General features: G+C 40.2%; 1 protein-coding gene across 1 annotated transcript; it reads left to right on the top strand.

The window, feature by feature from the left end:
* The first annotated feature begins 2681 nt into the window (after positions 1 to 2681).
* LOC108891986 (transmembrane protein 150A) lies at positions 2682 to 27852 on the top strand. Its single transcript, XM_018689387.2, has 8 exons — positions 2682 to 3116; positions 3855 to 3931; positions 11146 to 11193; positions 12495 to 12581; positions 14427 to 14494; positions 19176 to 19303; positions 25924 to 26101; positions 26658 to 27852. The coding sequence occupies exons 2-8, from the start codon at positions 3867 to 3869 to the stop codon at positions 26903 to 26905; spliced, it is 822 nt and encodes a 273-aa protein (XP_018544903.1). The 5' UTR covers positions 2682 to 3116; positions 3855 to 3866; the 3' UTR covers positions 26906 to 27852.
* Positions 27853 to 27889: the final 37 nt, after the last annotated feature.

The following is a 27889-nucleotide window of genomic DNA, read 5'->3' on the forward strand; positions in this document are numbered from 1 at the left end:
TGGTCATAACTTGAATTCATATGCTGATTAACTTCAGCTGGGCTGGTTGATGGAGACACACAGCTGTGAGGTGACAGCTTTAGGTTTATTTCTGCTTATGTTTTGCAGTGGTTAGCACCGTCACCTCACAGCAGGAAGGTTCTGGGTCTGAACCAGGGTTTGGCCCGGGGCTGTTCTCCCTGTGCCTCCGGGTACAAAGTCCAAAGACATGCAGATTAATTGGTGATGCTAAATTGCTTGTAGGTGTGAATGTGAGTGTAGATGGTTGTTTGGGTCTATATGTCAGCCCTGTGATAGACCCTGCCTCTAGCCCAGTGTCAGCTGGGATTGGCTCCAGCAGCCCTGTGACCCTCAGACGATAAGTGGGAAAGATAACAGAAGGATGACTGGATGTTTTGGAATATTTTGGGAAGCATTTCATCACTTTAATGGTACATTTCCTCCTAAAATTACCCTCTCTGCTGAGGACAAACTGATTGAGGACAGTCTCTGATAGCCACTGTCCTCCACCTTCACAACCAGTTAATCCCCATGTAACAGTAAAAAAAAAAAAAAAGTACAGGAATTTGTCTCAGTGACACAGTTAAAACCCCTCCAGACTCCTGTGGTCTTAAAACAAGCAGCTCTGCAGCAACACAGCCCATCCCATGTGAACGTCCAGCCGGCTGAGATATGAAGCGCTGGGAGGCCGTGGGTTGATGGAGGTCAAAGCTCTGCCTGCTCAGCACATTAGTCTTGCAGCTGTGGGTGGTGACACCAGAGGACATGGAGGACAGAGACACTGAGAGGAAGCTAACTCGAGCTAACTCATACTCTGCAGTATAGCTCATGACAGATCAGGGTCACAACTGCAGGTTTTCTCCAGACAAAACTACCAGCAGAGTCTGAGTTACTGTGACAAAAATCCCAGGAGGTTTATGGGTGAAAACATCATCAGTCCTGATCTGTCTTCATAATAAAGCCTTTAGCGCCCTCGTGTGGCACAAGTGAGTGCACGGCCTTGAGCAGTTAAAAGTCACAGAGAAGCTGTGGAAACAACAGCTTCGGTTCAAACAACAACAACAACAACAAAAACACTGTGAACCATTTATTTCCCACTTTATCGCAGTTAATTGAAAGCAGCTGTGGGAACCTCTGCACGGACGGCGAAGCACGCGAGATGCCACGTGAAGTTGCCTTCAGGGGCCGACGAAAAAAAAGGTAATTCACAGCTGAAGATGCATCAATGAAGGAGGAATTAACAGCTCTTCTCACGTGTCTCCATTTCTTCTTTGTTCTATTTTCAAGCATATTTTAAACCGGAGCTGTGATGACACTAAAGTTACTAAGTCCTTAAGTATATTTTTACTTTTTTTTTTTTTTTAATTTTAGTTTACCTTTTACTCCACCATAGTCAATTACTTTCTTATAGTTGCACATAAAACACATGTTCACATATGAAACAGTACATTGACAACATATGAAGTCATTTGAATTAACTCTAAAAGGTGTTTCAAGACATAATTAAACAAGATATGAAAGAAACACAAAGCAATAAAAAAGACATGTAAACAGGATGTTAAAAAAAGATTTACATCCTGTCATTTTGCATTGCATACCTCATTGTGTTGTGTTAATGTCTATTGTATTTTACTTTTATCTCATCTCTATATTCATTATTTCTATTTTATTTAATTTTTTATTGACATTATACATTATTTATATTTATCTGTACTGCCATTCTAAGAGTTGCTAAATTGTGTTTCATTGTTTTGGAACAGTGACAATAAAGATCTATTCTATTCTATTCTATTCTACAAAATCAGAAATGATCTGTATAAAACTGGTGAGTGCTTCTTCATGGGGCTGAATGGAGAATTTACTGTCTGTTCCAAAAAACAGATCTACTGATCTCAATAACCTTTCTGAGGAAAAAACATAGCCTCTTAGAAATAACATCAACTGATGGAAAAACAACTGTTTCACTGAGCAGAGTCATCCAGTTAACTGTAGTGTTGTTAATTACAGAAACAGGAAATTAATTGGGTGGTCTGTGGGGTAATTTTATTGTGAACTAATGGAACAGTTCACCCCCTCTGTGCCTCAGACTGTTAGAGATGTTTAAAGGTGAAATGTCTCTTTTGTGGAGATGCAGACATCTTGTAAACACCTGTAACATGACAAGGTGTTGTATTTCATGAGATTAACATGTTTTTCTTGTAAAGTCTTAACCTGAAAATGAACTGTGAACTGCTAAATAAATGTAGTGGAGCAAAAAGTAAATCACTTCCTCCTGGAATGTAGCAGAAAATGAGTATAAAGTGGCATGAAGTACGAGTAATTGAGAGAATGTGTTTTCCTCCGCTCTGAGTTGGCGTTTTCCTACACGAAACAGGGGCTTACAAATTGCACCTGAAGGCATCATACCAGCTTTCTTGGAAAACATTTCGAGTTCCTTAAGGGAAAATAATAACATGAAACACAATATCCCAGACTTCACTGGTCAGTAAGTGATGTGTAATTGATCTGCTATGAAATTGTGAAATATGTTTTCCAGGAACTAGACGGAGAACAAAATGATCCGTGATCGAAAAGAGAGAAAAACACCACAACAGTAACAACAACCGCAGCAGCTGATCCCACACAGGTCAACACAATCACTTACACACACACACACATACACCACACAACTGTATATGCTTATACGGGCTGATAACACAGAACAAGCGCACTCATTTCTCTACTGTATAAAAGCGCTTTAAAGCAGCAGTATACTGTCAAATAATAACCTGTCCTCTCAGTGAGTTGGAGACAATCAGTGTGAGCTGGGAGGAGTTAAAAGTTACTGACTCCAGCTGCTCCGTCCACGTCTGATCACAACAATCCGGCTACAGACGGAGGAGAGAGACGGCGGGGGATGAATGAAGGCAGGGAAACGCTCAGTGGTCTCCGCTCCTGATCCTGATCCTGATCCCGATGTGATGAATCTACATCGTCACATTCTGTCACATCTGGACAATGAAATCAGCCGCAGCGGCTCAGACTGAGGAGCAGCGACTTTTTGCAACTTTCCCCCGAGTTTGGAGGAGCTGAGATGAGACGGAGAGACTGAAGATTTGTCCCTGAAGAAACGAGAGGTAAGACCCAAGTAGATAAAGTAACTTATATATATATATATATATATATATATATATATATATATATATATATATATATATATATTACCAGACATAGCTATACTGAATTATTTCTCTTTCCTCTGTTCTGACTGAGCAAAGGTAGTTCTTATACCCATTTAGAAAAAATATAGTACTACTTAACAAAATGCTACAGCATCTAAAATAATAGCATTTATGTCACGAGAAGTCAGTTAATCAGTCAGTCAATTAACAACTATTTTTGATAATTGATTAATCTTTAAAATCTCTGAGAAAAATGCCTAAAATCTCTCAGTCAGTTATAGAGCTTTAAGAAACTGTGACAGGAATTTTGAACAATTCTCCAGTATTTCATAGACCAATAGATTAACCAAGAAAATAATCAGCTGAAAAATATCACTATCACAAGTTTGATAATCACTCAAGCAAAATAAGACATTTTAACACATTTTGCTTGACACATACTGTCCATATGTACTCTAGACATTACATTCATATTAACACTTAACAGGGTAACCTCAATACACCAGGTGCTCAAAAAGTTCCTGTCTCACCATGTCAACTGGTGCTAATGTAAAACTAAAAGACTGAGGCTCAAAGTTCATTCTTCACCTTGGAAACAGCAGTGGAGGCAAAAATCTATCACAAGGTCCATTTGTCTGTTCATTTGATCATAGTTTGAGCACTGTAAAACTGACAGTGCATCTTGATCTCCAGGTGGTCATCATCATGTCCCTCTGGATGATCCTTCCTGTCAGCCTGCCTGTCTTCACCATCACTGGAATATGGGTTGTGTAAGTAAATACACCAACATTTGCTGTCTGTCTTGTGGAAACTTCTTTTATTTATTTGCATTAATTTGTGGTGCAAAGTGCTGCAGAGTTGCACTTGTCTGTACATGAGCATCTGTTATCCCTGCAGTGATCACAATGACCTTAGCTGGCTATACAAAGTTCATACACGTAAAACTGTTTCCTTTTTTGGAGGCAGTAATGACTTGCTGTACGATTGCGTTGTAGCACAGTGATCCTTTAAATTCTTTCTGGCTTGTCTGGTTTGTATGTCCCTCCATCTATGGCAAGCCCTTTGAGCATTTACTACATCTCGTTCATATCAGGTGTCATTTTCCTTTACTAGTTCAACAAAGTTGCATTAGTTGAACATCTGCGCGCACTAGTTTGCGACTACTCTTACTAGTAAGCATTTGACAACAACTAGTGACGCTTTTGTCCAACTAGTTCGCATCTAAGCCTTACTAGTAAGACCTCATGCCGCACTAATAGCACCAAAATCCCAGCTAGTAAGACTTTTGGCGCACTAGTTGACGACTAGACCAAACTAGTAAGGCCTAAGGTCTAACTTGTTAAATAGTGAACTGCAAAATCGCTTACGTCTATACTACTGGCTGCTTTTTCGCCTTACTAGTTAACTTGTGACACAATTTTCCACACTACACTGTAACAAAAACTTTAAATTGCTTTTACAGTACTACAGTATTCATTTTACGGTATTTTACAATATAATCGCTTAAATGAAAGAAAACAGTACATTGCTGTATTTTTGAATTGCATTTTGGGAAGACAAAGAACACATGTGCTCACATTTTGACTGGACGAATTTTTCACCCGCCTTCATCCTGCAGATTACAAGGTAAGAGCCAATTCGTTTTGCTCATTCACATCAAATACATACATAACATCTCCAATTAACTCGTCCTATTATAGTTTTAATAGGCTCGAGATCTCCTTCTGACCTGTTAATCAATCTTTAGGATTCTTTAGCTAACATTGTTTTCTGTAAGTGAATGCAAAGCGCATTAGGCTTTAGTTAAATTTTAGTTCATTTTTGAGATTAGCCAAAAGCACGTCTCCAAACGACATGGCTCGTTTTATGTAAACAGCGGTTCTTCACTGCGAGTGTGGCACCTGAACTGACAGAGCACTTGTTAGCTAACATTAGTTAGCGCCTGAACTGACAGAGCGCTTGTTAGCTAACATTAGTTAGCATTAGTTAGCGCCTGAACTGACAGAGCGCTTGTTAGCTAACGTTAGTTAGCTGGCCTGTGGTCTGATGTTATTTAGCCTAGCACAGAATACTACTGTCAGTTAGAGCTGGAGGAGCTGGTAAAACATCATCATGTTAAGGAAGCTTTTCTGGCACTAATCAAAATAAACTCTCTCTCCTCATTGTGGAGGAAAATATCATTGAATTTATAAACTGTATTGATTGGCAATGTGTAATTCCTAAAAAAGATTATAAATGTAACATCATTTACAGCTAAGGTAGTAAAGAACAATGTTGTTAGGAGAAAATATTTGCTATATAAAGGATTTATGTTATTATTATCTCAATTTGTAAACTTTTCTTTCACACCAACTCTTGTTTTTCAGGAGGTTCAATGGGATAAATCCAGAGAGAGGCTCCACGATTGGATGTGGCAGAGTCACCCAGAAAAAGATCAGTCAACCTTCATGTCTCCAGTCTACTAAAGAAATGAATGGACTTTGAGTGGGACTTTATATAAGTCAGTGAACACACACTCACACACTGTTAGTCTCTTAACTACACTCTAAGTCAAGTCTAGATTATTCACTCTGTTTTTCTGTTAATTTGTCCTAAATGTTCTTGAATGTTTTTTTTATTTTCACAAGCTTAATAAATAGAGTAATGGTCCAAAAAGATACTTTGAAGATGAGTTATTTGTCTTAAAAGTTGAAGTTTACTCAATGTATTAAAACATGGTGTTTTATAGTAGGACTACTAAGGAGTATTTTATCAAAACACAAGGTTTAGAAAAAATATTTCTGTAGTCTCTTTTCCTAGCAGTCAATTAATGTATTATTATGTAGTATTACTATTAGTATTATGCATTATATATGTGCTGCAGTTCACAGTGAAAATCTGTAAATATACTTTGCATCTTGTTAAGTGCAAATAACGGTAATTAACTGCTAATCTTTTCGTCAGTATTTTACTGTAAAAGGAGGAAATAACCGTTTTAACAAAAACAGTTGCAAACTGTAAATTTTAGCAACAGCAGGATTCCGTTAAATTTACAGTATCATGCTAGCAACTGTAGCTGCAGTTGTCGCTAACTGCTGACTTGCTCACGGTCTGTGCAGAATAAAGCATGCTCATTGTAAGAGGAATTGTATTTTCTATGAAGAGCAATGAAAGAAAAGTTATTTAATTGTTTTCCTGTTATGCTGATTCACTGCTTGCTTTATTTCTCCTTTTTGCCTTTGTAAAAGACAAACACAAAGCTACTGCATGTAGTCCTTTTTGTCTTGTGAGCGAGTTAAACAGATGATGCGAACTAGTTGGACAAAAGTGTCACTAGTTGCTGTCAAATGCTTATTAGTAAGAGTAGTTGCAAACTACTGCGCGCAGATGTCCAACTAATGCAACTTTGTTGAACTAGTAAAGGAAAATGACACATGATATCAAGGATATGTAATAAATGCTCAAAGGGCTTGCCATGGATGCTTGTCTGTTTAACTCGCTCACAAGACAAAAAGGACTACATGCAGTAGCTTTGTGTTTGTCTTTTACAAAGGCAAAAAGGAGAAATAAAGCAAGCAGTGAATCAGCATAACAGGAAAACAATTATACTTTTCTTTCATTGCTCTTCATAGAAAATACAATTCCTCTGACAATGAGCATGCTTTATTCTGCACAGACAGTGAGCAAGGAGTCAGCAGTTAGCAAGAGGGAAAGCTTATCAGGCCTTGAACTAGTGCAACTTTGTCAAACTAGTAAAGGAAAATGACGCCTGATATCAAGGATGTGTAATAAAAGCTCAAAGGGCTTTCCATATCCATCAGCCACCCCCACCCCCTTTTTTTTTTTTACTAATCACTTGCCCACACACAGCAGTCACATCTGTAGCTATTTACATGGCGACAGCATGCAGCAAGAGCTGCTTTTATAGTGGAAATGAGCAGGCAGAGTCATTCAGCATCTGTCACACTGCCAGTACGAGTCAACAGGTGGCGGGACCTGCTGTAGTGCCATTTTGGAGAAAACAGAGCTACATGACATCTGTAAGTCTGTACTGAAGTGTAATCACATGTATTATATATATATATATATAGATATATATATATATAAACTATCTTAAAAATATTGCTTAAAACTGTAAGAAGTCAAGTTGAAGCTTCTGGCAGATATGGCTGACACATATGCAGAGAGGGTATGATGCCATTGACAAGTAACTAAATGAAAAAGACTGCTATCTTAATTAGAATGACAGGTTTGGGAAATACACTTTCATGTCTACATATGGAGATACAACCACAAGCTAAGCTTAGCATAAAGACTGTAAACAGCTAGCCTAGCTCTGTGAAAAGGTTACAAAATCTGCCTGCCAGCACCTCTGAAGCTTCTTCTTGCTACCTCTGGTGAATAGGAAAAAATCTCCAATAGATAGATGAATCTGAAACATATTAGTTATTTAAAAATATCTAGTTGAGATGCATATCTAAGTGGGCTGTTTTCCAAAACCTTTAAAACAGACTGGAATTTAACAGCAGTAATAACCTCTGACGCTCTCCAGTCCCTCTGCACATTGCTCTAAATGGCAGAGCCCCAGAGCAGGGGCTTTTAAAATCTGTGAAACAGGCCTGAGAGAGATAGTAGAATGAAGTTACTAAAGGCTCTCTAATCCTAATAAAGGAGATAATGTGAGTCTCATCTGGTTGACTTTCTAGAGATAAAAAGAGACAGTACTGTATACCTCTGCTCACCTGGAAGATTGTTGAGTCAGAGAGCATTGTGGGAGAACAGAGGAGGTGATACAGTCTCATATCAGATGGTTAAACTGTATTCAGACAGACATTAGTGGTGTATGATAAAAACTCAGCAAAACCATGTGCTGAGGCAGAGGGTTCAGCTAAGAAGTTGTGCTGACCAATCAAAATAGATGCAAGTAAAGTAACTTTTCAGTTTCAGTTACTTTACTTTTAACAATGTTTTCACTGTTAACAGAAGATTATTATTATCTCTGTGAAAACATTTAAGAGTTCTGACTCGTATTGGAAATATGCCTATAGTTGAGTTAGATCAGAAGACTGATACCACAGCTGATTAACTTAGCTTAGCATAAAGCCTGGAAACAAGGGGAAACAGCTAGCCTGGTTCTGTCCAAAGGTAACAAAATATTGTTGGTAGATATGATGAGTTATAGTTTGTTTATTAGTCCATACATGAACTGAGTTGCAACAGTGACATGTTGTGGTTTTTATGGGTGTTTATGTGCTGGACTATTGACTCCCTGAAGTCTCCACTGGTTTCCTAGCAACCACACAGTGACAACAAGACAGAACCAGGTTAACTGTGTGCACCTGGCTGTGTCTGAAATCACTCACTCCCTCACCACTCCAGTGACCTGCACTTAGACACTTAGACTACGTCCACGTTAAGCCCTGCTGTGTATTCAGCCATACTGGTGCCTGTCATCCTCATAGTATCTGATACTGGCTCACAGCCACAGAGTGGACTGGGTTGCATCATTGTTTTGAAAAAGCTCAGTTTTTCTGGAGACACTGAAACACCAAGCTGAAATTTTCAGTCATACACACAGGGGGTTGTTTTGGAAAATCTTAATTTTTGGGACAAGAAAAACACTAATTTAGTCTGGAAGGAGAGGAAAACATGAGTTTACAGATTCAACTAGTTTAACATTTTGCGTCATTACAAATACATGTTGATGCTAAGCTAAGCTAACTGCTGACTGTAGTTTTATATATACCATATAGACATGAGAGTGGTATTGATCTCAGCTGAGGTATTTAAAGTCAAGGTTACCTCTGCCTCTGCTGCATCAATTTTGACCAGACTTTGTTTTATCTGTCTCTGTAAGTCCCTTTATTTATAGAGTAACCCTTTATTGAATAATTAGTCAGAGCCCTGCAGTAGCTGTGTGTCACTTATCATACCTCATTTACATTTTGTATAACTCCAGTGTGTGCTTTCAGGGGAAGTAGAAAGATCAGGACAAAGATAATTTAATTAGAAAAACCAATAAGAATCAGGTAGTAGCCTTAAAGTCTCCCCTGGCTGCTCACAACCATGTTTCCCAGAACATTTTCCAGTTATTGTTTCAGGCTATTGATTCTAAGGGATTTTCAGAGAAAACTACATATCTGTGGTTGAACGTCAGTTATTGTTAAAGAGAGACTAAACACTGAGCTAAACCCCTGAACAAACCCAGCAGATTCCTCAACTGTCCTCTTGCTTCTCTTCTTCTTCCTTTCTCTCCTTGGTGTGAGCGGATCGACACAGTCTTCTCTGTGAGAAGCTCTTCACACCTTCGTAAAAGTGGATGCAAGAATTTTTCACACTAGGTCTCTAAAGCTTTCCCTGTCAGAGACGAGTCTGTAATCCCCCTCGTCCTGTCAGCGCTGCTCTTCTTCAGACACGTTGACACCTGTCTGCCTCAGCCGCTTGTAAAGTTTTAGTGGGAGAGACTGAAGGGATGAGGCTGTAAAAATAAATGTTCATGTTTTGCATTTGAACCAAATCCAAGTGAAGTATTTATATCAAACACCACAGCAGCTCAAACCAAAACGCTCTGATTCCCTTTACCACATTATGACTGTTTGTTCAAGTGAAGGCAAATCAATTCTTCCGACCCGTGTGTCCCTCTGTTATCAGTGATCAATCGAGGCACTCCAGCTATCACATGTCTAATTTTCTCACAGTCACGTCTGTCAGCAGCTTGTTTGGCTGATTCCTGTTTGTGTCTTATCTGTCGCACGACATGTCTGAGGCTGTTTTGGAAAGAAACTGATAATCTGTTGCTGTTGTGGTGAAGACTCTTTTATTCTTTACCTTGATATATTTAAGCTTCAGATAACATATTGTTTGCATGTGGTAAAAAATCAAAGAAACAAGACTAGACAAGACAAAAGCTTCTGTCTCATTACCTTATGTGACTCTGTGTAATGTCTCATTCAGCATTTCTTTCATTGGCCTGTCTGAAAAAATGAACCTGGCGTTTACTCTCCATATTCTGAAGCTCCACTACAAAACAATTTCATTAAATAGTCTATGTCCTATCTTAACACAAACTGCTGAGAAAGACTTTTATCAGCATAGATACAAACATCAATGAGGTTTAGACAAAGGAGGTTTTCTTACTCTTGGAGCAGAACCTGGCAGATCTGGTTTCTCTCTGGCTCTTTATAATATTTACCATGTTCTCCATCTAGCATGCAAACATCAGTTCTGCAGGTATTCAGTATTAGACAATCTTAAATTTTGACCATATAATGGCGCTAGTTAAAAAGTCAGAGTATCACCAAAGTTTTTACAAATCACCTTGAGGGAGACATGAATGTCTGTGCCAAATTTCATGGCAAACCACCAAGTAGTTGGTGAGCTTTTGCTACATAAAACCTCATCATCACACCAGAGAAAGTCAGTAGGGTTCATCTTCTAGGAACCATGAATGTCTATATGAAAGTTTCAGTCTCGACTAAAGTGGTGGACAGACCAACAGACCAGTGTTTCTATCTACTAGAAATCAGACACTGAACATTTTCAGCTGTGTCTGTCCTCTGAGCAAGGCTCTCAGCAGCAGTCCTAAAATGTGATTCATAGTGCATTTATGCGTATAATGAATTATGTCAGGTTTGCGGCCGGGCTGTGTGTGTTTTGAGGAGGCGGTTATTGTGTAGTTGACGGGTTCCATCAGCAGTTCCTCTGACGTCAGAGAGCAGGTTAAAATACAGCCAGACGGACGGACAGACACAGAACATGTGTGACGAAGACAAGTCAGTGAAAGCAACAGCATGGTTTTTCTATGACGTGTGTTATCTTGGTGAAAGAATATATTGTACTTTAGAGCCTGGGCTCACGTTAATCTCAATATATTCGTCCTTCATTCACAGTGTGACACTGTAGCTGTTGCATGACAGATTGTGTTCAGATCATCTGAAAATATTATCTGCTTTATCATCTGTCTTCATGTTCAGTTCTTTGATTCTTCTCTGCTTTAACTTTGCAGATATGCCATGGCCCTGTACAACCAGCACGTCTGCCCTGTGCACAACTGGTACAGCACACACACACACACACACACACACACACACACATGCACACACACACACACACACACACATGCACACACACAAAGAAAATATGAGTTTTCAAATGTCACTCACTGATTGTGAATAATTACTCGTCACCTCACAAATGCCCACTGTGAAAAGTGAGGAAGGAAAAACAGCACTTTCTCAGCCGGTGTGTTTACGTAGGTCGCTCACGGCAGGCTCGTTTTTGGACGAAGAATCTTTTCTCAACACCCCACCCCCTCACCCCCTCGCTCCACCGCTTCCTGCCAAGTTCTTTAATTCAAACACGGCCAAGGCCACGAGGTGGAGAGATCAAGAGGAGGAGTGGACATTAAGAAAATAAAGTGTTGCAGGGGCAAATGTTGACATGATGGGAGGAAAGAGTGTATGTGGCTGTTTGGATAGTCCGAGCAAAGATAAAGACAAACAGACAAAATAGAAAGATGAGGAATTCAAACTAGATTTATCTCTGGTAGCGAGTGGTATGTGAAACCTAAACATGGATTAAAATCACCTGCCGTGTTCATTAATAACAGTACCTCTGCAGCTGGCATAGAGAACACAAACGACCTCTGCAAAACGTTGCAGTGCATGTTGGGGTTTATAGTGCGAGCAGTGTGGGGTAAAATGGAACCAGGCCAGTGTTATTAGAAAATCAAAAATCATCTCACGGGTAGAATATAACTGGGCCACGGGCCTTTAGACTGACCAACCTTTATACCCAACAGATAATAGATCATGCCTATGTGTTCCCCTCTTCATGAAACAGCAACATTTCTCAGGTTTTAGTTTTCTTGTTCATGTAAAAATACACTCCAGTGTGGGGATTGTTATACAATATAGATGATGTTGTATGATGATAGATGAGGATAAACTCTGATAAATCTCACAGTTTCTGTTATCAAAATAGCACAGCAGCAAAACATTCAAATTAACAGACCTTTCACCTAAAAATATTTTGGGTTAATTTTCTACTGTCGTTTGCGTCGAGCAAGAGCCGTGATGCCCCACATGTCAGAGTTGATGCGCAAACCATTAACAGAGTTTGCTTACTTTAGTCATCCTGCATTATAAGAAGTTCATTATGACCCATTGTGGCAGCTCTTTAGTGAGCAAAAGTAAAAATTTCTCCTGAGATGGGGATTAGTTTTTGAACTTTGAACTACTGCAGTATGTATCGGTTTCAGTGATGTCAGCTAGGCCCAAATGAGCTGTGTCTCTGTAATCAAACGTACAGTATCTGTCTGCAGACTGAAGTAAACATGTCTGTGTGTGTTTACAGGCTTTATAATGAGTCATGTGAGGAGCAGCTTCCACTACAGAGGGGTCCTGTACTGTGCTGCACCTTGGACAACATACCACTCATCAGGTCAGTGTCCCCACCTTGACAGGTATCACAGGAGTGCCACTGTGTGAAACTGGTTTCCCTGTGTGATATTGAATGAATCAAATAAGTGCACACTGTGGACATTGAGTTGCTGGAATCACTGCCATCTCTTGTAACCACAGTGGTAAATCAGTGACGGAACTGTAAGAGGTTCCTCTCTCTGCTCTCCCAGTTGTAATAATATCATTCAAACACAGAGTACACACGGTACACATGATGTGACCATGGATGGAATGATGTGAAATAGATGCTTGCCTCGCTGCGGTCTGTGGTTTGCATCAGTCATTTTTATGTGCTCTGCTATGTCTGGTTTTGTTTTTTGTGTTTTTAAACAATAGATGGTTGCTTTAAGGGGCGGCTCATTGGTGCAGTGGTTAGCACTGTCGCCTCACAGCAAGGAGGTTCTGGGTTCTGGGTTTTCAAATGGGGCTTTTCTATTGTGGAATATTAAATATAAGTATAAAAATAAAATATAAAGTGTATAAGGAGTAATGCAAGAACCAGTGCCTGACACTGAAAAGTAACACTGGCAGTGATATGAACATAATACTGCACATGATAGTGAACATTATACTGGGGGTGCACCCCACCTCTTGCCCAATATCACCTGGGATTGGCTCCAGCCCCACCACAACCCACAAATGGATGAACAGTATATCGAATGGGAGGATGGAGGGATAGTCACTTTAGTTCTGCTTCTTTTTTAAAAAACTCTTTTGTTGGTACACTCAACCCAAACACTGATACCCTGCACACAGTGTAGCCTGGAGTATTTGTGGAATATGTGAAATATAAGACAGGTAGTTGCAGCAGAACATTGATTGCTGTCAAATGTCGGCTGGAAGAGAGAATCTGAACACCAGTCTTTCCTTCTCTTTATTCTTTATGCTCATTCATGCCAGCTACATGGATGAATCAATTAATATCAAGAATGAATATGAGTGCAACAAAGTCTTAGCACAACATCCTGTCATTTAGTCCATGTGTACTGAATGACAAGCAGCAGAATTCTCTCAAATAGCATAAAATGATGGAATTGATGCTAATGCTAATCAATGGGTGAATACAAAACACTCTTCTTCCTTTAATGCATTTGATCATCAGACAGAAGTTTGTATAGTCATGTATCCACAAGGTATTCAGTGTTGCTGGATAAAGTGTTCTGCATGTTGTTGAGCAGCTGCAGAGTGTGCTGTGAGATAAGCCCACACTTGCCCGACTGAGGCTTGCAGTCAGAGGGTGGGGGAAGGAGAAAGGGGGACCTCTTCACCTCGACAGGAAGAGGAGCTTTTGTTGCGTGTGGTGGATCCATCATAAAATGCAAACAAGAAACTCTTGTGACTCCTTGTGCTGTGGATGCACCTCACACACCTGCCAGCATGCCTTCAATAGGGGAAAACGCTGCTGTTACAGTTCTCATGTTTTAGTTTCGTAACATTTTTCATGGAGCTTTTGATCTGAAGATAAAGTTCCCAGTGTCGTTTCTTCTCTCGACCTCCCAGCAAGACTGTCGCTCTCCATTTATAGACAGTCGTTTCTCTACTAAACTGCTTTCCAAGAAAAAAATACTGGCATGGTTTTAATACCACAGAGTAACTAAGGACACATATAAGGTCTCTTTGCGTTTTCATGACTATTTTTATGCAATTCCTGCACAGTAAAAAAAAAAACATAGGACAGAAACCAAAAGTAGGAGGCCACAGCAGCAAGAACAGGAGGTTATGGATCTGATTTGAACTCTGCAAGAACCTGATTGAACTTTAGCCCACTGAGCCTGGAAGCCAGCCCATACTAACTACCCTCCTCTCCTCTCTGTTTTTGTTGCAGTAAATGTGGAACGCTGCCACCTGAGAGTTGCTTTTTCAGCCTCATATGCAGCACAGGATCCTTTATGGGTGAGTATCAGTACAGGGTTAGTTTAAAACTATTCAGACAGAGGTTTGTGTGCAGAGAACACCATTCACACACATTTACGCACCACACTGCTCTTGGTTGAACAGGACTCTGTACATGCGCTTGTTGTTTCAGCTGTTTGGCTCCAGCTAAGTCTCTGTTCCTCAGAATCCGCTGCCTCACCCCCTCTCACTGAGGGGGAAAAATTTACTCTGTGCCATGAATGGTGCATTTTTATGCCTCACATGACCAACAAGCTTTCACCCTCGGGCCAAGAGGGCAGTGCTATAGGCCAAAACTGCTTTGAAACATCTATTTTTGGGTGGTTTACTCAGAGTTCATCGCCCGATGTGCTGAGCCACTATTGATTTTTTTTTCTCTATTTGCCGTATAAACGTTTGTCATGGTTCTGAGAATTTGCACATTCAGAATTTTTCGTAGTAAGATTAGGTGTACTGACATTTTTAACTTGGTGGACTACAGGTCACCCTGTGATGCACTGGCGATCTGTCCAGGGTGTACCCCACCTCTCGCCCAATGTCAACTGGGATAGGTTCCAGCCCCCTAGTGACTCTTAACGGATAAATGGGATAGATAATAAATGGATGAATGACTGAATGGACTACAGGTCTTTGACACCAACATTGTGGAGAGCAAGCAGTTGCAGGAGCCAAAGTGGCACGCGCTACCTTGATTTTTTTGCCAAGTTTCGTAGCAAAAGTTTAAACTAAGGGTCAGTTTGAACACACAATGTATATTCCACTCTGTTCATAATTCTTGATACGTTTCCTGGCTGTATATTGGAGATGATTGCTGGTTTTTAATGACTTCTAAGTCTTTTTAACTGATACAGTTGAGCATTACTCTTGAACTTGCTGGCCCTGATTCCAGCAGTTGAAGCCGCTGACTATCACTCAGTTAGAGGGAGATCGTACCTGCTCATCAAAGTTACATGGAGCAAGAACAGGTGTTCAGGGAGCAGAGTGTGAATGACAGAGGCTCCATTCTCCCTGTTACAAGTCAATGAACCATCACAATGTTTATGAAGCTGTTATTTTAAGGTAAAATAGTTACATAGTGTTGCTTTAATATGGAGATATTGGTGTACATTTTCATTATATCTCTCCTGGAAGACATTCATAGTGTTGATGTTTAGTTGTTCGAGTGGAAAGTGACAGAAGTAGTTATGTTAAGATAGAATAGTTGTGTTAAGAATGAAAAAAGAGAGCTAGAGGGAGAACTTCAAACCCTGAGGAAAGGGTGGCATGGTAGTGATTATTCGGTAACAGCTTGTGTTTGTAATTTTTCATGTAGTTTGTTTTAACAGGCACTGCCTGAGTTTTTGATGTAGGATGTGAGAGGAACTGGGTTGGTTGGATGAATATAGTGTGTAGTGCTGCAGATCACGTAGGCTTAACTCAGCACGACACACTGCTGACAGTAGACTTCCATTAAAACACATGCTGTACAATACTATACATCCACAGTGCTGCATCTCTGGCTCTGTTGAGGGTTGGAGACAGAGCCACATCACCACACTGCGTATTATGATGCAATAAATGGTTAACTTTGACGTGAGCGTCCTGACTGTAGGTGCATATTTGCTCTCTCTTTAAACAATCAGTCTGAGTGTCATTTATTTGACCTCTCACCAGAGCACACCTGGTTCTTACACATTTTCTGAGAAACTGCTGGAATCTGGGGATGTTTAACAAGCCCATTGACCTGCCTCAGTGCAGGGTTTTTTTTCTGTGTGAGGTATTTATCTTACAAAGCCACCACTGAGCGTCCTGCCATCTTTCATGACTTTACAGACACAGGTCAAGAGTTTGTGGTAGAATCAAAGTTACTCATTACCTCAAGTTTGAATGTAATTTGGCAGACTTGTGTTTTTAGCCGCATTCTGCATTCTTTTGCTTCTAGTTCTATCACTTGTTTTCTTCTGCTAAAGTTAGCATGCTAGCCAGCTAGCCCTGGCCCGTCTCATTACTTTCCAACAGCTATGCACTGTATTTTCCAGACTGCCCTGAAGAAATAGCGCTGCTCAGAGGGTGTATCTAACCCTTTGTATTGTAAACACAATGATGGCTGAAGCTCTTGGCAGGTGATCGTCACCACCACCTGCTCCTGGCAATAGGTGTTCAGTTTGTCTGTTCTGAGCTACTGTGGAAACATGGTGGCATAACATGGTGGACTCCATGGAATAGGACCAGCTCCCTATGTAGATATAAATGGCTGATTCTAAGCAAACACAACAATTAAATAAAAATATTCTTATGTATATTATATTCCATTTCTGCCAATAGACCCCATAATGTTACACAGAGTCCTTTAATTGTTTGTCTGTATAATGAGAGAAAACAGTGACAAATATTTCAGAGCCTAACCTGACTCAGGTCTTCATATTGCTTGTTTTTTGTCCATCCAACAGTTGAAAACCAAAGATATTAACTTTATTATCACATGTGAAAACCTGAATCCTGTCATTGTCAAATGGATCTGAACAAATCCATCCATCTTATTTTTTAATTGGAACCAGATCTGAAATAAAAGATTATACAGTATCTTGATTCATCTAATTATCTCAGCTCTAAAAGAAGGCCACAGTGCTGCTGCTGTGTGTAAGCTCACACTCTGGAAATTTCCTCAGCATCAAAAGCTTCCCCCCTTTTTTTATTCTGCCCTTACAAACAATACTCCGTTTATGTTTGTGAAGCAGTTTGTTTAACTCAAAGGTGTGGTGTGAGTGAAGATGAGAAGAATGGTAATTGTTGTAGTCCTGCGTATCAGAGCGTCGCCCCCCTGCAGTGCTGCAAGCAGTGAAGCACACAGATAACCCCACAAGCCAAAAACATGGCGTCTTATCACTGCGTATACACTCAGTGATCAAAAACTGACCGCTGGGCTCGCCGCCGGACTTAACAACGTGAACATCAAAACAGTCGCTCTCTGTAGCTTGCAGCATGATGAGCAGCAGATGTGAACGGCGTGAGGATTGATGTGAAACTGCTGTGAAGCTTTGATGGAGCCCTTCTGTAAACAGACATCAGGAATCTGCTCACACAGAGATCTGCAGCATCATCACTTTACATTTCAGGATGTGACTCTTTTATCTCTCTGCTCCTCTGATGCTGCTTCACCACCTTCATATTAAAAGTCTGTTGCAGTCATTCTCAGGAAACTTGGTAGGTTAAACTAAAAAACAGCAGAGGAGGGAGGAAGTTGAAACCTTGTGCAAAAATAACTCCTAAATATTTCCAGCACAACAAACAAATGTCATTAATTATAAATAATACAGGATGTAAATGTACGGTAGCCTGAAGAGCTCATCACGCATCAAGTAGAAAACATCTGCAAATATACAAAACAAATGAAGAAAACAACAGCACACACAGCATAACAGAGTGAATGGCAAATACAGTAAATACAACCCAATAAGATAAGAATTTCTAATAATAATGGTAATAATTAGAACACATTTATATCAACCAAGCAAATAACACGTTATGATAAAAACAGATGTTGTCCTTGTCAAGAAATAGTTGTTAACAAAAGAACTAAAAATGCTATGTTACTGTATTACTGACTTAAAATCCAATTAAATTTCACATAGAAACAGATAATGCACCATTCATTACTGTTTTAATTTTGATAGATTTTTAGTTCTAGTGTTTTTGTGGAGACTAGTATATTTAAATGCTGTCAGTCGTAAATAAAAATGTAAATTAATTTATGTTTTCCCTAGAAAAACCTGCAGAATACAGTAAGTTATGGACATTTTTTCAGCCCTGACTGCAGAGCCTCTCGGTGTTGTTTACCTGCTGCAGGTCCAACTGAAGCCAAAATAATTCACTCACACAGAGTTAAGAAAATTCACATTTACTGCATCTTTCTTTCATAATTCAAATTAGTAGCAAGCACAAACATTTGAGCTGATGCTTCCTCTGTGTGGTACCGACACTACTTTAATCACTTGATTAAAAGAGGTTGGACTGTGACAGTTACTGAGCCTGAAACATCTGTATTAGTTAAGCCAGGTTTATGCTTTTCCTGGCTGGATGTAGGCAAATTGCTCCGATACATTCATGAGGATGTTTCTTTGATATGTAGAATGTGTATGTTAACACAGGAAATGTGATTTTGAAAAACAGTTTTATCTCTGAGTGCGAACCAGTTTACCTTCCAGCAGACTAAATGCAGTCCCAACCAGAGGAATACATTATCCTGTAGGCAAAATGCTAAGAGCTTGTAAAACTCCTTGCTGTGAGCGAACAGAAAAAGTTGGAAGTGATGTAGATGAGGGTCTCTGTGACATGGCTCAGCTTAAACTATGGATTGGTGTGGGGAGAAAAGTGAGGGTGACAGTAGAAATTACACATTTGTATCCAGAAAGAATCACTGTAACTGGGAATAAACCAGTACTCATTAAAGATAATTTCTGTGTTTGTCTGGATGCAGAAGGCACCCTGAGCTTGTTTTTCTTCTTCTGTTGAGAGAAAGAACTCATTCACCAAGAGCATAAAGCAGGAAAAGAACAAAACATCTCAAGTATAGTTTGTAGTGTGGGCATATTTCCTGGAAGAGTATGCATTTAGATCAATGTGGTTACACAGCTGAATGACGAAATATAACTCCATTTCACAGCTCTTTGTTCTTTAACATCCGCTCTGTCTGTTCTTCCAGTGATGCTGATTGGTCTGCTGCGTTACGCTCACGTCATAGAGAAACACCAGAACTGTGTCCTCAACACGGCCGGCCTCTCCACCGGGTGGATCTGTGCTGCTGGTCTCATCATGGTGGGAAACTTCCAGGTAATCACAACATGATCGGAGTGAGTTGCATTGAAGCTGCAGGACTGACACATGATTATACAACAATGGTCCCAGATTCACCATAATCATATATATACTGAAACAATGAGGGCTTTAGGCAGGTTTCGCCTTTTCTGGTCGCTCAGTTGACCACTTCAGTCCAGGCTGAAAAATCTCAAGAACTCTTAAATGGATTGCCATGAAATCTGGTACAGACCACCTCCACTTTGGTAGTCTTGTATAACCAGGTCATTCTCCAGTGCTGCACTGATTATCATTCTGCTAACGCTCTGGCTTGTTTGTATTTCTTTAAACCACAAATCACAGTCTTGGGCGGTGCTAAGCCCAGGATGCAGCGATGGTGCCTCTGCAAAATAGTGTCGGCGAGCACTGTAGTTAAAATGGCTAATTCCCTATAAAAGAACCAAGCAGGCATTCAATCTTGCTGGCTCAGAGATTGTTGTGTGGATCAAAAAATCAAGAATCAGGGACCCAAAGACTGAGAGGAAGAGAGAATGGAGGTTATGACAAAGGTAAAACAAAATGCAGTTAGAAGAAACGTTTCTTACATCATTTTAATAACCTATTTAAAGTTGTAGCACACAGACTTAAACAATAGCTGAAAAAGAAAAATCAATTAAGGATTGATTTCATGAAAACAATCACATCAAAGTCCCTGCAAAAAATGCTGCACTTTCAAAATTGTACATTACATAATTATCTTACATAAGTCCTCATGCACAGAGAGAGAGAGAGAGATTGCTATCTCACTGTTATGATTATCACCACCTCCGGCTATTGTAAATCACAATTACTCTGTCTGAAATTGAGGTGGATGTTTGGTCCTTTCTGTAGAGTGCTGCAGGTGTAGTTTGATAACAGTCAGCGGGGCATTTTTTTTTTTTTTTTTTTTTGCTGTAGCAGCCTTTAAACTGTTAGATATTTAATTCTGTGTTTTTTCCAACTAGAATTCAATAGAAAGTTAAAATATTAAGTTCTTCCCCATTTAATGTTGCTGTTGACTTTGCTGCTTGGATAAGGCCTTACATGATTTATGGGTCAGTGCCATGGCAACTGCCAGCAGAGGGTCTCTGTGGCCTCTGTATAACATAAACAGTACGGAGGTAACATAGATAGGCCACAAAGGAGCTCAAGTCCTCAAGATACTGTGAGCTAATGGACAAGCTCTCTGTGCAGGTCGGAGATTTGCACCAGTAAATCGTCTTTACTGATGGTTAAGTCTCCTCTGATTCCTACTGAGATAGATCTTTTTATTAAAGAATAAGATCTAGAAACATTTGTTTTATCACTACCAAACTCCATTAACAAATAAAGAAATTTCACCAAGCTTACTTGGATACCACTGCCTTGATTGGTTAGTTAGTTTGTGTAGAAAGTAGAAGTATTCAGATCCCCTGTATTAGTAAAAGTAACACACATTACTGTTTTTGTCAATGGAGTGTGGTGGCTTTGAACAGTGAAGCTGTTTCTGGCTGAACAGAGAGGATTGTACTGTGACAGCAGGGTGAGTCCCTTTGGGGCCAGCAGCCTCCTTTTATAAGGAAAACCTGGTCAGGATGCCGCCATAAAAAGGTCATCAAGCACAGAAATGAAACATTACTAAAAACCAGGTAATCATGCTATGATGTTTTTGAAGTAGAAAACACAAGCTGACCAATCACAGTTCTTGTTATTGAAGAACAGATCTCTCTGGAACAGCTCCATTTTCATGCTGTAACCTCTTAATGCTCAAGTATGAATATGACTTAAGTCTTATTACATCCTACTTTGTTACTTCATTACCATTCTGAATTGAATACTAACAATAATCCAATTACATCACTTAGTTGGAATAATCTACTGGATTATGCCACTAATGATGTATTAAGCAGTCGTCTCGGTGCACACGAACAGTATGTGTTGTTTCTGCTGGTTGCTGCTCGTGGCTGCTGAGCCTCTCTGATGTTCTTCTCTCCTGCAGTCTCTCAGCACTTTATAGACCGTCCAGGCAAATTTCCTTTGATGCTCTGTTTGTTCTGTCTGGAAATTGTCTGGCAGCCTCTCTGTGGCAGCGTGATCTTAAAAACAAGACGTTTCGGCTGCGTGTTGTGTGCCTGTTTTCCTGCTCTCACTACGCTCGACAGAAGTTCCGTTTAAGGACGAGCTCTTGTCATAAAGGCTGCACTTGTTTTGAAAAGGGGCTCAACTTGACGGTCGCCTTTTGTGCTGGGTTGTACCTCTACTGTAGGTGTGAGACTCACCACAGAGAAGAGCTACAGTTACAGCTACAGTTCTGTACGCATCCCTTCCAGTGCTCATCGCCTCAGGTGCTGGATGAGCTAAATCTGGCGGTGAACATGTGCTAACTGTGGGGTTTTTGCCAGGAATGTAGTGCGTGCTCAGCATTTGAAATTCAGGTATGTGCATTGTTGGAGACAAACTCAAGTACTGCACTTCATTTTAAAGGTACTTGGAAAAACTGTCCTTTTTCTACAAACTGAGAGTGGTTCATTCTAAAATGTTTCTCCAGTGGCACTACTACTTAGATTGTGTTGTTACCACCTTTATTTAAACCTGTGTTAACTGATTTTTAGGTCAGATTTATTGACATACCATCACCATTTAAGTTGATATGATTAATTTGTTGGCAAACAGTTGGTTATGTACACATCCAGCAGTTACAGAGCAACATTATCATTCATTTGGAGTCATGTTTGTGTGCACCTGATGAATATGAAGCCCAGTATTCTCTCCCTTTTAGCTCTGTTTTTGGTCTCCACTTCCTCCTGTGGGAAATCTCTGACTCTTTAGCTGCTAAATGCTCCACTGTGTTCACCAGCTGCTCTCTGACTGTGTCTGTCTGCTGTTTGCTGCTGAGCTGGTAGTGGACAGTGGCTTTTTAGAGCGTTTTCTCTGAAAACAGCTGCTGTAGCACCTGAAAACGACACTATGTGAACAGTGAGAGTGAACCAAAACAATACGAGTGGCACCTTTCACACTGCCACATTGTTTTCACATTGTTATTCGATACACTGTTGTTTTAAAAATCTGAATTGTTGCATGTTTTAAGTAAAGTTTCTGAATATGTCTTCCACTGTTGGCCATGTGTGTTTCTGTATGTGTGATATAAGTGGTTATACTCAGTCACGTGTGTGTGTGCATATTGCAGAGTGCCAGTATTGTAGTGAGGCCCGCTCCTCTGTGTGGTCATGTGAGGCTGCCGTCTCAGATTCCTCCTGCTCTGTCTGAACTCGTCTGGGCCCCTTCAGCCACATTTTGGGGCACAGTTCAGTCCGGGGGTCCTCCATCCAATTCATCCATTAGCGGTTAGAGGGTGGTCCTCCTCCTCTTGGTGATTGGCTGAGGCACCGTCCTCCCTGTCTTACATAATGAACCTCAGTGTTTGCCTCAGAGTAAACATGGCGTTGAGTCAGTGATGTACTGTATAAACCCGTGTTGTACTGACACCACATCTGCTCAGTGATAAACAGCCTCGCTCACACGCGGACAGCTGTTTACATCTGGAAGATGAAGTGTTGATGTTGAAATGGTGTTTTAAGGAAATTCTGAATGAGATGGCCAAAGTCAAGTCAAGTCAATTTTATTTATATATGCGCCAATTCACAACAGAAGTTATCTCGAGGCACTGTACATATAGAGTCTATATGTAGACTGTACTCTTTATCTTATAAAATTTACAGAGACCCAACAGATCCCACCACAAGAGAGTCTGCAGAACGGAGATGTACTGAAGCATTGTTACTTATGAAGCATGTTTTCAATACATATTCATCGATGGCTTTGTTATTGTCCTCATTTGTAACCCCTGAATGACAAGTTTTGCATTTTAAATCCAAATAGTATCATATATATTCTGTATTGTGCAACTAAAGATCAATAATCTCTCAATATATAAATGTCCCCCTAGAGATCTTCAGATTGTTTGTTCAATATAAATAAATATTTTCAATTAGCAATGATATAGAAACAGAGGAAAGCAGCAAATCTGCACATGTAAGAAGCTGGAACCAGAGAATTTTGTTTTTTATAACTTGATAAATGTTTGATTAAGTGATTAATCATTTATCAAAACTGCTTCTGTGGATCGACTAACATATTAATTAAAAAAATCATTTAAGCTCTAGTTCAAAATTTTCCATGAAATATTGACTGTACTGCTGGACCATCATTCCATCAAATGAAAATATTCTAGATGTCTCCTGCATCATTTTATACACATTTCCCCAAAAGCCAATCCCAGCTGGCACTGAGCAAGAGACAGACACACCCTGGACAAATTGCCCGTCTATCACAGGGCTGACATAGAGAGACAAACGACCATTTGCATTAACATAACAAGGGAAATTTAGACATGTTACAACCTAGCCTGCATGTCTTTGGACTGTGGAGGACACCCACGCAGACACAGGGAGAACATGCAGACTCGAAAGCATTAAAGCTTTAAAGGAACAGCAATCAATTATTAGATGTTCGATAAAGCAGTAAAGGACAGTGCTTTATAATATTTATATAATATCATCTAATCTAAAAATCTAAATGATTTTTAGGTGGATATACAAATCTAAAATGTAGAAAATCTTGAACAGAGAGGCTTGAAATTTTCCAATCTGGTCTGGCTTCATGAGGTCTGCAGTTGAACCTTTGTGGATATGTCGGTGTTGACGTTCCCAGAACATCCATGTCCAATTTAATTGTTGTGACATTTTAGAGTTTATGCTCTGAAATGGTTTCAGCCTCCTCACTGCTCCCCATTTCTCTCTCCTGCAGACACGACTGGAGAACTTGACGGTGTTCTGTGTTGAACCAGCACCCTCGTATAAACCAGCCTGAAAGCACGCTTGCTTCTTCTTTGTGTCTCTTCCCTGTAATTATGCAGCTTAAACAGCTGTGTTGTCTCCCACAATACATCTGTCATTCATTTAACTCCATGTGCAGGATGTGTTATCATCTTACCAGCTGCTGCATTTGAAAGTATGTGTGTGTAAATGTGTGAGTTTGTGCAGGATACAGGAACTACTAAACGCAGGGAAGATCTTCCCTTCCTCGGTCTGTGACGCTGAAACTGAATGAGCTCATTACATTACAAAAGGTTATCTCTCTGCTTATCGCCTCTGAAGTTCAAGTTGACATCATCTCATCTCTTTCAGAGTCACAGATGATAATGGACGTGATCTTGTTGCCTTTATAAATTGGTATTATTGCTTTTTTCCCTCCCAGTTTCTCTCTTCATCTTATATTTTCCTGGTGCAGATTGCCCTCATCCTGTGTGACATTCTTTTGTCAGATGATATTGTAACACTGATTACCCAGAGTGCCAGTGTTAGGTCGCCATGACCTCTGTGTATGTGTGCTTATGTGTCATTTGTGATGCTCAGATGTGAATTAATATATATATATGTATATATATTTTAATCCCACAAAGAAACAGATCAGAGGCTGGTGTGGCTGGAGCAGTTATTATAGGTGTTATAGGGTTGTCCGTCCCATTTTTGTGAATGCAGTATCTCAGGAACTCCTCGAGGAAACTTCTTCAAATTTCGTACAAACATTCACTTTGATGCAAGGATGAAGTGATAAGATTTTGGTGGTCATAGGTCAAAGGTCAAGGTCAATGTTACCTCACAAAACTCACCTAAACAGGTTGGCGGAGGCATACAACTGTGAGAGAGTTATTCTGGTTTGGATTTAAGGCTGAGGGCTAAATTTCTTGCACATGTCTCTGAGGGTTAAGGATTTGGTTAAACACAACATGTGAGACAGCAAGAGGATAAAATGAATATATGTGTATCTGTCAGAATTCATGGCTCACAGGTCTGTGAAACGAGAAGATCAAGAGCCAGTCAGCTGAGAATGATTCGTTTTGAGGGTGTTTCATAATAAATCAAAGTATCAGACAAATTATAAAAAAGGTCACGCATTCACCAGAGTTATTAGGAATCACCCTGAAGGGAACATTTACCAATTTTCATGGCGATCCCTCCAGTAGTGTTCAGTACATTTCATTCAAAACCACAAATGTGAATCTCGTGGTGGCACCAGAGTCAGTGAGTTTCTAAAGTTGGCTCAGTTGTTTGGAAATCATGAATTTCTGTACAAAATTTAGCTCCAATCCATGGAGGATATTTCTCATGATAAGTGGAAACTTTGAAATCATGGCAGCACAAGTCAGGGGGATCACCAGTTAGGCTTTGTCCCTTGGGTACCATTAATATCTGAACCGAATTTCATGGGAATCCTTTTGATAGGTCTAGACCAAAGGTGGACTGACTGAGCAGCACTGCCATGTATAGAGATATGCCACCAGCATGGTTGAGAACAAACAAACAAAAAAAAGAACAAATATGGAGTTTAAAAAAGTGGAGAAATAAAAAAGTAACTGAAGTACAGAAAGGGACAGAAACCACAACTGTTTATGTATGATGATGTACAGTTACAAAAGGTCCAAAGTTTAGGTGATAATAGAATAATAAGATGTAATGCAAATTCTCTAATTTTCCCTACATTTCCTCTCCCTCCAACAGAAGTAATTCTCACCAAACTCATCCCATGCAGTTTCCCTGCAGCTAAACAGAACCTGTCTTCATACATTTCTCTCTCAGGTGGATTTTGCCAAAGTCCTCCACTACGTCGGAGCAGGAGTGGCCTTCCCGTCCAGCATGCTGTTTGTGTGTCTGCAGTCGGCTCTGACTTACAGACTGGCCAAGACCCAGGAGGAGTATCGAGTGGGTCACCTTCGCCTGGGGATGGCCCTGCTGGCACTGATCGCCCTGGTGCTCAGTATCCTGTCTTATGCCTCTCAGTGTAGTTGCAGAGCAGTTCCCCACAACTTCAGGGAATTTTGTGAGACTCTGAAGTGAATGTCACATGTAATTAGTGTTGTGTAGGTAATCATCTGTTGTTTTTTTATGTTTTCTTATGCATGACTTACAGTTTGCATGCATGACTGTGGCGAGCCTGTTAAGGATGATGCATGTAAATTGTCATGTGTTACTTTGCCCTCTGCTGGAGAAAAAATGCCTTACATCCCTTGTTTGAGCAGAGCTGAATCATGTCCACCCTCTGCACAGCAGTCACAGTCTGTCAAGTATGCAAAGGTTATGGTTGCCAAGATATTGACTCAATGAGACATCTGACATATTTTTCTGAGCATTCCCAAACTTAATTTCATCTCACTACTGAAACAAACTTATACATCAAAAAATAAAAAAATACATCTGTACAAATAAGGTCTCCATTAAGACCACAGCTCTTTAGGATTTGGGTTTTGTGTGCTCGTTGCTGTTGTCTCGCTCCTGCTGTGCAGCCATTGTTCTCCTTAACCTCTGATCACCAGGTGGAGTTTTCTTCTGCCAGGAGAGCTTTGCTCTGCAGCACGCCTCTGCCATCTTTGAGTGGGTCTACTGCACGCTCATCATGCTCTTCTATGGGACGTTTGCCTTCGAGTTCGGGGGCATGTCAGGGGACACGCTGATGGTCCTGTCCAGAGGAGGGGGAGTGCAGAGCTTCTCCACCTCTCAACATAAAGCGGAGGTGGGCGCCGGGTCCAACCATCATCAGCCGGAGAGTTTATCGATCCTGTAACTGAACTGCAGCGAACTTCAGTGGCAAATTGTGAACCAATCTGGACGACTGGAAGCTGCTTCCTGCATATCACCATGCACATAGCCACAGTACCAAAGCTGTTCACCTCAGCAGTGACCAAAGACTGATAGACTTTACAGATCTTTATCCTACTTTGTAAAAGTACAAGCTACACTGCAAAACCTTGCACAATATTGTAAGTGCCTTTCTGAACACAAAGGCCAGCAGAGAGATTTATACACACACACACACACACAGTCCTTGATGTTTGTTTTAATTATCTCAGTGTAACAATCGGTCTCTAAATTCTTGGCCGAAGTTGCCTTTCATCTGATCAGACGTCCTGAAAGTGCCTCACATGTCGCCTCTCGCTTCAGGCGGCGTCAGCACTGGCGTTTGTTTGAATGTTTAGACGTTCGGACATCGAGCTCCGTATTGTTCCCACTCAGGAAGTTTTGTTACATCATCAGCTCTCGCTCTTTACCTCAATAGTAAGGTGAAGCTTTCCAAAAAAAACTCTTGACAATAGATGGATGATCACCATGTGCCAAGAATAATAATGTGTTTCATTTTTAAGTGATTTAATTGTTAACACAGTGAGTGAAGGCAGGAGTATCTGCTCTCATGCTGAAAAATGTTTCATGTTTTTCTAAGTTTATCCTTTAATTCAAGTTATGATATCCACAGAAATACTTTGTGCAACTCTTTATGGCAATATTACCTGAGTATAGCTGTGTCATGCTGCCCAGATAAGCTCTGATGTATATTTTCTTTAATATCATTTCAGCTTTTTTGCAGGAAAAAAGTCAGTAACAGTGACTTTACAGCTTTAACGGGACCAAACTGTAAGGAAGGAAGTTGCTGTATTTGACTTATATACAGAAAATAAAGTTCTGCAGTGTATGGAGCAAAAACAAGTTAAAGCAAATAGAAAAAACAAAAAATGATTTACTTATTTTGTGTTCTTCATTCATACTGTACATA

This window comes from Lates calcarifer, linkage group LG23 (genome assembly GCF_001640805.2).
Source record: "Lates calcarifer isolate ASB-BC8 linkage group LG23, TLL_Latcal_v3, whole genome shotgun sequence".
NCBI lineage: Eukaryota > Metazoa > Chordata > Actinopteri > Centropomidae > Lates > Lates calcarifer.

Bases quoted from the DNA above. Each gene is read 5' to 3' on its own strand.
- LOC108891986 (XM_018689387.2), top strand. From the start codon at position 3,867: ATGTCCCTCTGGATGATCCTTCCTGTCAGCCTGCCTGTCTTCACCATC. The intron at 12,582-14,426 runs GTCAGTGTCCCC...TTTTTGTTGCAG, and splicing joins GACAACATACCACTCATCAG to TAAATGTGGAACGCTGCCAC. The intron at 26,102-26,657 runs GTATCCTGTCTT...TCTGATCACCAG, and splicing joins ACTGATCGCCCTGGTGCTCA to GTGGAGTTTTCTTCTGCCAG.